General features: G+C 41.5%; 1 protein-coding gene across 1 annotated transcript in view; it reads right to left on the bottom strand.

Annotated features, from left to right (window-relative positions):
- The window catches only part of CEMIP (cell migration inducing hyaluronidase 1), a 52,365-nt gene extending 42,490 nt beyond the window's left edge, over nt 1-9,875 (bottom strand). Inside the window, exons 1-6 of the mRNA XM_074155492.1 lie at nt 9,800-9,875; nt 6,799-6,951; nt 5,975-6,113; nt 4,956-5,192; nt 4,393-4,572; nt 268-338 (exon numbers count right to left, since the gene is read on the bottom strand). Of these exons, the coding sequence (XP_074011593.1) occupies nt 268-338; nt 4,393-4,572; nt 4,956-5,192; nt 5,975-6,113; nt 6,799-6,951; nt 9,800-9,875 (856 nt within the window). The remainder of the gene's footprint in view (nt 1-267; nt 339-4,392; nt 4,573-4,955; nt 5,193-5,974; nt 6,114-6,798; nt 6,952-9,799) is intronic.
- Between the last annotated feature and the right edge of the window lie 3,126 nt (nt 9,876-13,001).

Raw genomic sequence — 13,001 nt, 5'->3', positions numbered from 1 at the left:
CATGGATTAACACTGGTGCAGGATCTCACCTTTTATCTCAGGGTTTGGATAACCTAGGTTATACGCCACTCAGCTGCTTCAGCTGCATTAATAGGAGGAAGTAATATATACAGAAAGCATTCAATTAAATATGTCCAACCATCAATTTGCTCACAGCTTCGATGTAATGCAGTGTCAAGTGAAAACACCATTGACCAAATTAATCTCAGCCATAATTCTAATAACTTCCAGGGATAATGTCAAGCCAGCATTTTTTGCATGAATTACCTTGATATTCAATATGGTCTTCAACAGAAGAGGAGGGATTTCCTTTAATGGTAATAAAACTCCATGGGTGCCTAAAAAATGAAAATGAGAAATGATCAAGTTATGTCGTGTATGAAGTGCATATTTTTTATAGCACAATGTTCTTACATTTCTCAGGGGCATCATATTCAAAACAGTCTGATTAATGTGATAGGCAGCTTAGTTCATTTTAAAAATATCTTAACACTATATTTCTTCAGTAAATATATCAAAAGAGAAGGAAGTTCGAAGACAAATCCCTGCTTAATACACTCCTATAAAGAGTGTGTTTCTCTTTTAAATGAGTGTTTAAAGAGGCTGTGTGTGACAGATCCAAGGGACATTGGCAATTCCTTGGGGAGCCTGAAAATCTTTCTTTTCAGAATATGAAAAGAGGCCACTTCTGCTTAAGTACATTTAGCTCCTGCTGAAACCTTGTATATCACAATTGTCTTTGGAATGACCCGTGAGGATTTCCAATAGACAGACTGGTTGGCAAAGGGCAGTAAAAATTACCTAGATAGTCCCTGGATATCTAGTTTCCTTGTTTTGAACATTGAACGGGGATAAAATTTTATGAGTCTGAACTGTCTGTTCAAATCTGACCCTATGTCAGAAGTAAGTTCATTATCGCCTGACGGTTATTGGATGGGTAGGTTCAATAGCTATCAGCAACACTGGAGAATGACAACATGGATGAGTAAGCAATGGAGATGGAGACTAAAGAGCCTCCCAGCCTTGGAGGTGAACCCAATTAGTGGGGGTCAGGAGGGAGTTTTATCTTCGAAAAAGAAGTTCAGGCATATCTGCTCTTAATGACTAACAGAATAACAAATATGCTTTTAGGGTTGTAGGGATACTGTCACCCTTACCCTGAATTTAGGAAACAGTCCCACAGATTAAATCATGTCTCTATAGGTATAAATACTCAGGGATTTCAATTGCATCAAGATTCACCCTTGAGTCTTGCAGGTCACCTTACATTTACCATCTGATGGTATAAACGAAGTTATAAACTTCTCTGGGACTTCAGAAGAAAACATGTACAGACATTGACAGATAGCCATTAAAACACACCCAAATTGCCACTGGTGTGAGCTGGGCTTTGCTGGGATTCGCAGCCCTGGTCTTTGGGGTTGGCGGTAGCAGGCTCTGGGGAGCACCAATGCACCCCATGCCGTGCCGAGGCCCCATGCACGCACCGGACATGGCTCCTCAAGGGGAGGCTGTCCCCGCAGCGTGTCCCAGCCCCAGCACAGGACAGACTCAGCAGGAGCTGCCAACACAACTGCCTCGGGAGCCTGCCAGCGAGCCAGATGCTCCTACTGGAAAACTTGCCTGTGCGCCAACTGCCAAAGGCACTGCCGAGCTGTGATCTCCATCCAGGGGGAGAAGGGAGATGGGGGCAGGAAGGACACGTTATCACTCAGCAGGCAAGGTACTTTTTTTTTTTTATTTTATTAGCATTATTACTTTGGTCATCAAATTTGAAACAAATGACAAAAAACATGATGGCCCCAAAATAATCTGGAAAATATTCTAAATAATAAGAAGCTAGCTAGTTCTGCAATTCAAGGTTTGGCCCGATTTCATATGTTAAAATACTTGTTTCTCCCAGTTATTTTATCACTAAAAATAATTTTAAAGTCATTCAACCCTGACACATAAGGACACATGCAATCTGTTTGGGCTATTTGAAATGAAAGGACCAGCAAATCTAGAGCCAAACCAGTGATATTTGGGTGGGATTCCAAAGAGAACAACTGTGTCGTCAAGCGCTGAAAGGCTTTCTTTTAATTTATTAGTAAAGGGGGCAGGGGGAGGAGGCAAGCTCATGCTTAAAAGAGAAAACTCACTTTTCAAAAGGACAATAGAGGAGGAATACAAGATTTTCCTTTCATTCCTAATGTTCTGGACTCAGCAAATAGGCAACAGAAAGAGATGCCAGGAGGACAGAAATATTTTTGGTTAAATCAGCATTGATCATTGGCTCTTCTGCCAGCAAGGGAGAGTTGCACAACTTTACAATCTGGCTGAATATGGAGCAACTAGAGATAGACAGGAATTTGTCCATAAAACCCCCACCACACCCCAGTGAGAAAACAACCCAGTCTATGGCTGAGTAGCCTGACTCAAGTGGCACCCCACAAAATGGGAAATAGAAAATTCCTAAGCCAAATTACTGCTTGGGGCTTACTCCGTGATTGTCTTGGTGATGCCATGATCAGCCCCAGCCACCAGCAGAGAGCTGAGAAGATCTGACAGCCAGTATTCCACAGGACTTGTCAAAAAACCCTGGGTGCCAGGCAGGGAGTGGTGAGAGCGTGTACATGGGCATGCTAAAAAGAAAAATCCATCCACTCTGCTCTTTCAGAGCCTCCCTTTGCCATATGTGTTAAAGTATGTGCGTGTGTGTGTAATTTTCTCATGCTGAACTTTTTTTTTTTAAGATCTTCCAAAAATTTCTGAAAAACACCTGTCAGGTATATACATCCTTATTTGTAGTTACAGATGTGTCTGAAACATAAACCAGTATGTCTAAATCTTGCTACACTAAAGTGAAGTGGAAGTTCAATTTGTGTAAGGAGAAAAGCTTGGACGCATCTGACAAAGTCACCCGTCTTCCATTTTCCATCTAACTGCCTTTGAAAATTTGGATCCAGCTGCCATCCAGACAATGTTTTTTTTTGAAAGTTGATGAACTTAAATGCTGAGAACACTCCTAAAAATGCAATATTTTGAGTAATGCACCAAAACACAGGTATTTTTCTACATACCAGTATGCAGGTGGGAGACAATATTTACCAACTCCTACCACATTATGGTACCCACAACGCCCGTGTTATTTATAGAAGGAAATATTGTGGTATTTCAGATAACAGCATGGCAAGGATTAGCTTTTTGACTGCAAACAATAGCAATGTTGAAAATCACACTTCCATGGATGAACTTCTATGGTATTTCCATTATAAGCATTTATGGCAAAGAAGTGAGAAAGTAGCATTAAAACACCACAGCAGCCTAAAAACGTCAAGTGCAATTTACTTTTATAAACATATGCGAAACCCATCAATTTCTTCCTGTTGCACAATTGGAAAAAAAAAAAGTATAATGTTCAAAAAAAATCTTTCTCTGTTTCCCTAATTTCAGTCTTTGAGAAAATACCCAGCAGGCTACTGGGCTTTAATATAGGTTGTGGGTATTTGAGAGCAAGCATTGCACTGATGGACGTAGCCTGGTTTTGGAGACTATTTCTGCAGCTTTGGCTGATTCTTAGAAATGCATTATCTGACGCACAAGATTCCCTGTAATGTTTGACACAACCTCGTCATCAACCACCCCAAATCTTACTCCATCTGCATGTGCCCAGCTGACACTTGTCTCTTCCCACAGACTGTGGTATTGAATCACTTCTCCCTGCAAAGGCAGATTTTTTTTTCATGTTCTGCAGTGACCCTCTTAGTGCCTCTTAAAAGAAAAAAGCCTACATAAATTCAGATAAACACAAAAAATATAATGGCTACAGTTGGGTAAATAGCAAATATTCTCAACAGTGTGTGTGCCAAAATAGACACTGTATTGGCCACAGAATTATTTACAGTCCACAGCATAAATTACTGCATGCTAGATTTCTGTGCTGTACGCGTCCCCAGATATGTATTGGACAAGCTGAAGAATATGTTGCATTTATGTCTATACCTATTTTGTCAGGATTACATGGCTATTATTCTACCCTCCTTAATGTTCAGCCCATACAATTCACTGTGTGTATGTAGAAATGTTTCTTAAATCTTTGGGGGATGGCTTGAAAATAAATTGGAATAAGTTACTTGTGGGAACAATATCTTGGAAAAACATCTTTTTTAATGTGAATCATATGCTATTCCTCAATCTGCTAATAAAAATACCCAATATAGACTTTGAATGCATCTTAAACTATCTAATTAACTGCTAAGACTTCACATTGAGGTTTCCCTTTTTTTTTTTTTTTTTTCTTTTTTTTCCATGTGAAAGAACTTTGTGCCTTTGAAAGAGTGGAATTATTTGGACATCTCAGGAGCATAATAAAGCCTCTGTGCTGGGAGAACTGGCAGGACTGGCACATACCTAAACCCAAGGTGGAGGAAATGCTTGCTGCCCAGTTTGGTCATTGCTTTCCTGGCCGAGTCGTCCAAATTTCTAGATCCTTCATCGTTCACTGCAACCGACAGGATCATGCCATTCACAACTCTGCCCAAATACTGGGCAAGACGAATGCTTTCCTCTTTTGCTCTGTAGGTATCAAACCTAAAGAGATAAAACCACCCAAAAACATTTACTTCGGTGAACATTGCAGCTTTATGTTCTGAAAAGTAAATACTTTAAAGAAATAACTATTTTGTATTGTTTACAGTAATGTTATTATACCATTGCAAAAGCACTTGTGTAACAGGGTATATTAGGGGTTTCTGTTAAGCTGAATTGACTAAATTCTAGTTGACAGAATAGCAAGGTAGTAGCACTACGCACTCTAGTTTTGGAGATTACACTGTTCTAGAAAGAATTGTATATACATGCAATAACACCCATTTGAACAAGATGCTGAAATGCGTGTTTCTGAGCTTGCTGAGGTGCTGTCCCCAGCCTGTTCCCAAAGATCCTCCCCTCTAGACAGTTGAAAGGTCACTCACCGATCTGAGTGGACAACTGCCCCCGTCTTTGGGTCAATAACATGGACAATGACACCCCGATGGCCCCAGCTCCTTTCAAAGTAGTATCCACCTTCTTCCATGCCACCAGGATGAAGAGTTTTGTTTAAGAAAGTCCAGGACAGCTTTTTCTTTCCGTGGATCTCAAGAGTGCCACCCTTACTTACTCCTAGATACTTCCGCCCAAAGTAGGGATTCGGCTGGCTGCCGTCATCCGCTCTGCAGTAGGAAGAGAGGAAAGGAACCAGTTTTGGGTTTGTATCTGACAGCCAAGGAGTATCTCCCGTTGTTCTGCTATGGCCCAAGGAGAGAAGTGTCATGATTTGCAATATATTTCTTCCAACTACTCCAAGAATCAGCAACTGCTCACGTTGTACAGAAAACAAATTATTTTAAATAATACTAGCAACTGCTGAAAACCAGCAGCAGTCTGGAACTCAGGTTATATATGTTATATTCATTATATCCAGGCCAGAAGAGGCCAGAAGCCCAGACTGAATGTGTTCGTGTTTTCAAATTCTGGAGGAGGCTAGGACCCTAGCCAGGAGCTAGGAGATCTAGTGGTTGTTAAATATGAGTTGGGCATCCTTGAAAATCGAAGAGATCCTGCAGCAATCTACGAGACATACATGTATTATCCTCTGGCCCATCACTTTCATGCGGAAAGAAAGGATGGTTAGGGAGAATTTTCAGAATAAAATAACTCTTTAGGCTTTAAGCCTATTCTGGAAAATCATTTGGAGTGGTTGCAAGGTGCTTGTTGATTTTCTGGCATGCCCAAATATCCCAATGTTCATCTCCCAGTAGTATTTGAAACCAGAACCAAAATTGCATCGATTTTTTACAGGACACCTAAATTGTTTAAGAAGCTACTGAACTTTCCAGGGAGCACTGATGATAAATATATCTGCGAAAATGTAATTTTAAGGAACACTTTGTTCCCTGTTGTGAAAGAAAGGTCCTAGAAAGTTCTAAGATAATATTTTATCATGCATACGTACCGCCCATACAAGATGATAACCATGTTGCTTTGGTAAGGGCACATCTCACTGCCGATATGTAACTCTCCATCATTTTCAATGAGTATGTGTCTAGTGCGCAAAATGATAGGCTGCACATCGTCTTTAATGACCAGTTTTCCTAAGTAGAAAAAGTTATGACATTTGCTTTAACACACAGCAGCTCATCAGAAGTTGTGATACCATTGTGCAAAACCCAGTGCTGGGCTCTCATCTCAATTTTTGAAAAAAATCTTCCCATCGTCCCCAAAACAGCTCTCAATACGAATCCTGAAGATATTGCATGTTTTTCATTCAGTCCAATTCTTGAAAAATGCAATTAAGATTTGCGGGAAAGAGGACTCATTCAAAACTGAGACAGAAATTCAGAGTTAAGATGAATAAAAGCTATTCATGCTAACAGTCGCCAGCAACACTATGACTCTGTCCTTAGAGACAAAGAGGCTTATATGTATCTGCCCTGTCCCGAGACCCCGGGAACACAACAATTGCAGTATGATGTTATCGGGACAACGATTTAGTAAAAAAATGTTTTTGAAGGAAATCATAGAAGTAGAACTAATGAGTCTACTGAGGTACTTTTGTAAATTCTCCAGAAAGGACTGCAAATAGGTTGATTATAATGGCTGAGGGACTGATAGCGTCTCAGCTACCACCCACCCTTGCACTGACTTAAAGCTGGGTTTATTCAGTAGCCACCCAGTTCTCAGCAAGAAGCAGGAAGCTCTCCCACTGTGAGACAGAGTGATTTAAATAGCCACAGGGGAAAGCACGCTTCAGCCAGCCTTGCCACCAGCAGGTTTTACCTCCGTCAGTGATGTGGATGGAGTGAACAGTCGCAGAAGAAGAGAGAAGGAGCTTCTTGCCATTACTGATTTCAACATGGTTTTCTTCGTTGTGACCTGGGTTCCAGATTTCTAGCTCAGGATCTTTATCAGGACACGTCACAGCTGCTTCTGCTGGGTAGAGACGGAGAGTGAAGGCAATTACTGTTTGTTCAGTGCAAGACAGAAAGCTCCATATCTGGGCATCTTTACAGTATCATTCTCAGTGGGTCATGACCAAAAGAAAACAAACAACAGCTTAAGATGTATGGTTTTCTCTTTTCTGGGAGCATGGAAAAACCCACTACCTGATGCAAAGGATCCTAGCAAGGGATGCAGTTTCCAGAAAATGACCGAGAAGAGGCTGTAACTGAGCTGTTCCTGCAGCGACATTCAGCTCTGCTCATACCATACAAAGCCATTCACAAGCCCAGGGAAGGTGTTGGTGAAAGGATAAAATTACTACCTTCAAAAATTCCCCCACAATACCTGTGAGGTTTGAAAAGCTTGGTTTAATGTAAAGATCTTAAAATATGTTTGCATACTGTGTTTTCAATGGAAATGAAAAGTAAAAATGCTCAAATTAATATGAAGACACCAAGCACCAAGGAATTGCCAGTCCACCCAGTACAAAGAGCAATAGGAATCTCACGAGAGAGAGTCTGGGTTTGTGAGGTTTTTCAGGCAGAAGCAATAAGGATTCGTTCGCTTTGGCTTCACACATCACCAGTCTCCACACACAAATTTGATTTCAGACTGCCATGACGTGTTAGTCTAAACGGCTCTCATACCAAACCCAAGAGTCTCATGTTGTAAGTATTTACTTAAGATAAAATATTTCCCTGATATAATCTCACTCGATATGTGAGCCTCACATCTTACTCTAATCAACAGAACTGCGAGTGTGAGACTCCCATGTGTGATGCATACTTTCTGAGGGTAGAACCTTTCTAATCCTAGGAAGCTGAGGTCAGTGGGAGTTTGAACAATGACCCCTTTGCCATCAGAAAGGGTTGGGAGTTCTCAGCAGCTCTCCAATTTGTATCCTCTAAAACAAAAACAGCATTAGAAAACCGCAGGATCCACAAATCAATGATAATAGACATGGGATAAACACCTTGACTTCAGCAGGGTTGTGTCTCTGGCACTTACTATAGTAAAGCTGGGTGGGTTTTGATACTAATGCATTCAGTTAATGGAAAGAACAATGATGTGAATCCATGCAAAGAAACATGTCCCGGTGCTGGTGTAGCTGACAGCGAGCTGTTGTGTGCTGCCACTGTGAAACTTGAGGGATGTCTGCAATTCCACAACAGACACAAAACCATTCAGTTGTCTCTCAGATTCCTCTACCAGTTTCATGTCTTAAGAAAACAACAGAATTGGACCAGCCACTGCCTTAATATCTCCAGAGACACATTAAATACCAGCTAGTCAGGGTAAGCAAGGGACATTTCGTGTGGGCAACATAGGCCTTGGCTCTCTGCAAACTTTTCCATACATGAGAAGTGATCAAATCAGACAGGACCAATAATCTGCCAGGTAGCAAGTCAAATACCGATAAACATCCAGGACCTGATTTTGATACCGCTTGCGCCAGCTGGAAACTGAAAGTATATCAGTTAGGTCAGAGGCACCTTTTCTGATTTACAGTAATTGAGGAAAATAAGAAGGAGTTTCTGGGTTCCTACCAGAAGACACACAGAATTAATAAGATTTGGAAAAGATCAATGTTTCAGGCAGGAAATAGGACTTGCATTTTAAATAGATGTTCAAATATATACGCTGTAATACACACTGTAATACACACTGGCAACAAATTTAAAAAAATGAGCTGTTATTCCCATAGGAATAAGGATAATAGAAAAATTTGCTCATAATGAGAAGCTAAATAAAACCAAAAAGAATCGATTCAAATGTAGAGGTATAATTTATCAACTAGATTAAGTGGACAGGATACAAGCTTGTTCATTTTTCTATTTACTTGGCTATGCTAGTGTCCAAAAGGCCTTCCTGCGGTCCCAAAAGACGACTTGTGCCCCCAAAATTCATTATTTCATAACAGAGAGGTAGACCGTGAAGCCTAAGGGGAAATCAAGAGGAATTTACACTGATGATTGGGATGACAATCAGCAAAAGCCAACACAGACCAGAACAACGGACCCAAATTCCCAATTTCATTAACCAATTCGTACCAGAGAGCAGGAGCCATGTACAGCACCCGCATCCGCTGCGCCAAGGACACTGAAGGACTGAGCATCTTCTGCCAGCTGGTCCAGCTACCTTGCCAGCTTGGATTATTACTCTCATTGTCATTTCTTAAAATGTGCAACTTATACCCAGCACAAGGAATTAACTGAATGTTTTGCTTCTTGACCAAAAGGGCCTGAGCACAGCAATGAAAGGTTGCTTCATGCAGCTGCAGCATTTGTGACAAGACATATGGTCTCCTTGCTTTAAAGAAATACAAGCCCTCAAATTAGCTCTATTTAGAATATGTATATCCAGCTTTCCTTTTCCTCTTTCCCTAACTGCTTAGGAAAAGGGCTGCTTGGAAAAGACAAAACCCAAAGGCCAGGGATGTCCCACCCCAGAGCTTGTTGCTCTCCACATCTGGGCTTGGGCAATGCAACAAAATGCTCGACTTCACCTCCTGCAGCCACAGCTATGAGGACCTGAGGTTTCCTTTGTTATTTCTCTGTGGCAGTTTGTTGGATCTGGGTTTAAGAACGAGCGGCAGAGTCTGAGGGATTCCTGAGGGTGCTTTCACCTGCTCAGAAATTTCAGCCTTTGCCTCTCTGGCTGCCCTCGATCGGGAGTATTGGCACACCAGAAAACTGCTTTTCTCCTGAGTTTTTGCACTCTGTCCTTGACTCTTCTTATATGAAGAAGAGTGAAAAGCTGCTCAGTCTAAAGCAGCAATGTCTTTATTTAAAAATAGTGTTACAAACAGTACCCTTTTCTCCATGGCAGGAAAACTTACCTGTGCTTACAGAAGAGATTACAAACAGAAGGAAAATGAAGTTTTCAGCTAGATACTTGGAGGTAGGTAGAGCCATTCTTCAGGATTTTTAATTCTCTAGATGGACACCTGTGAAGAAAGAATATCAAGCAGATGTCATTTTTTTTTCTTTTTTTCCAGTTCGTGCAAAAACCACTCACTGCACAAAAAAGGTTATATCCAGCTTTATGGCAACCCACATCCACTCCCATTCAGCTCCATGGCTGAGAATACCTTCACGCTGCTTTGACACCAACCCGAACAGAGCAAGAGACCAAGGGTAGCTCCTCACCCTTTGTTTGGTTTAGGATAAACCCACTTGGGAATCCAAATAGACACTTAGAAAGCAACCACCAGATGTAACCAAAAACGCCTTAGGAATGCAGTATAAACACATCCAGTGTCAAGACTCTCTAGAGCTGAATGTTCACATGTGCAAAAAAGTAATGAAACACAACAGAGAAGGCGTTTGCAGAGTGACAAATTTTCATGAAGTAACCTTTCAATGGCACCTCTCTCTCCTCGTACTACCCACACATTTCCAGCAATGGTGTTTTGTGCACCCCCAAGATAAACCGTACTCACACTTCCAATCTGAAGCACGCAGTTTCTTAGATTTCAGATCCAAGAAAACATTGTCTATTTAATGTGCCAGCCCAGAATTTTCTTGCAAAACCAAAAGCTGCTTTTGAAACCAGTCTACCTAAGGTTGTTTTCGTTTCCTCAGTAGCCAACCCCCAGGAAAAACAAACAAGCAGTGTCATGAAAGTCAAAGTTAGAATTAATGTGATTCTCTGCAGTGATTGATTCTGTAGCTCTGCCTGGTGCTTGTGACCATTTATTGACACGCATATTCACACTGAGGTAGGGACACCCACTTCGATAGGTGTCAATACTCTGTATTCATAAGGCACTGTTTAAAATTCACATGTAGTCCTTGGAGCCATTAGGTTTTATTATGTAAGCCAGTATCTGAGGAATATCGAAGAAATTTATTTGTAGCTGTCATGTCATATCACAATGATGAAATAGGGTAAACGTATGCATCGCACTGCTTAGTTAGACGCCAAAAAAAAAAGCAACTGAAAAATCTCCAGTGTGCCCCAATTTCTTTAGGACAAAACCCACATTTTATTTTTCATGTCACTTGTTAATATAAACCAAACAAAAAACATGAGAAAAAGATATGCAAGAAACCAGGATTTTAGTCTGGAGCAAATTTAACAGTGTATGTATGCAAAACACATATCTGTACTGTTCATAAAGGTGATATAGCTCAAGATGCAATGATCTGTTCAAACCTCATGTAATCCAATGATTGTATTAAAAATAGCATTAGAACCAGATTTGTCAGGAAACATTCCAGCAGGAAAATGTTTGCTTGTTTTGGTATAGTGTATTTGACAGCCGTGAGCTCTGGAAACAGCATAGACTCAGGGCTGGGTACAGTCTATCAGGTGCTGAAATGCTGTTACAGAACAGCAGAAGAGAGGAATGCACTTAGTAATGCTATAACTTCGAATGTTATACATTATCAGAGAGCAATACCGTCGCCATGGAATTTGTGCCAGAACCAGGCTGCACGTGCCTGACATTTTAACAACATCAACCATCAACATTTGATTGGCCAGGGCTCTTGTAAATGAACATTATTAAAGGTATGCCCAAAGTGCAGCAGTCACCATTAAAACGTCAAGATTTATTAGCGATTATTCCACAGTCTAATCTGCAAACCCCATCACTAGATTCTGCTTTAACGGTAGAGGAAAAACTAAACAAGTGGTAATACCTCAGGATGGTCATTACAGATAAACAGCGGTTCTGATAGTGTGGACACAGCTGTATGTTAGTGTTGGATAAAGCCGGATTCCAACTGGTAAGGTACTGGTCATAAAATACAGTCAGATGATACAAGAGTTCAAAGAAGTAACAAGAAGAGACTGAGTTTTTGACTGTGATAGCAGACGTTTGCTTTCCTGTTGCTTCATAGGTAGCAAAGAAATGTCTTTGTTCTGGCCCATTAAAAACTCAGAGGAGTATTTCTGCTCCCTCCTGCTCATGACCTTATTTCTGACAGTAACCTGGAGCAAACTGGGAGGAAAATAACGCAAGAAATTTCACAGTCTTTGCTTTCTTTAAAGCCAAGAACTGCACGGTACTTACCGTCAGGCTGTGCAAAATGGCTTCTGCTATTATATCCCCGGGGATATAATCCCCTGCGTCCCTGATTACGTCCATCTTCATCAGCAGAGATCAAAACAAGCAATCAGACACTGGAAAGTCAGGTCATTTTTGGAGGCGTCAGCTGTGTGCCAGGCTCCAATGTTTTTGTAGTGTCTGACCTGCCACAGTCCAAAGAATATCCTGCTTATTTTGTGGCTGAGGTAGGGTGTTTGGTTCAGCTCGCAGCAAGCCCGAGTTCATTGCAGTGTTAGTATTAACTGGCACTTGGGCTGGAAAGGCTGAGAGCTGAGAGGGCCAAGAGGATCCGACTCCTCTGATTCAGCTCTGACTAACTGCTGGAAAAATGCTGCTCGGAGGATAATCTCAGGGATTTTCCTTCAAAGGCTCTCAATTAAGCATCTTTCCCAAATATTAGACACAAACAGTGACATGTTTGATTTTTCTGATAAGATGACGAAGAGATACTGACTCTTTTCATTACTGTCTCCTGCTGGAGAGGACTCGGGAGCAGTTATCTCCTGCCAGCCAGCCATGTCATTAGCTCAGGGCTCAGCCACGTGGGGATAGAGGAATACACCACATCTCACTTGAACCGGCGCCACTTGGCTGAGTTCAGCCCTGATGTAACCAGCAATGTCAACAAATCTCCCTGCAGATTTGGGCACTCTGAGAGCGCAAGGGCCATACGAGTGTCTTCCTAAGTCTATCATCTCCAACGTTTCTCAAATACCATCTGTGATTCCTCTCTTGGGTGAGAAAAGCTTTTTCATCCAGCCATTAAAAGCTGCCTGGCGATAGCAAGGGGGACTCATATCCGTGGATCTGGCAAGGCAGGCTTTCTGAAATGATTCCCAGCTGCTGGATCTTTCCAAAAAGTGAACAATAGCAGCAGACAATGCTAAAAGTAGATGCAGGAAGCCATTAGTGCTCAGCTGGCTGCTACCGCAGGTGTCAGCAGCGGTACTGTACTAGAAAGCGCACTGCATGGACAGGAATCCCC

This window comes from Numenius arquata, chromosome 11 (assembly GCF_964106895.1).
Source record: "Numenius arquata chromosome 11, bNumArq3.hap1.1, whole genome shotgun sequence".
Classification (NCBI taxonomy): Eukaryota; Metazoa; Chordata; class Aves; order Charadriiformes; family Scolopacidae; genus Numenius; species Numenius arquata.
The sequence above is the reverse complement of the archived record's forward strand: the minus strand, read 5'-3'. Positions and strand labels throughout refer to the sequence as shown.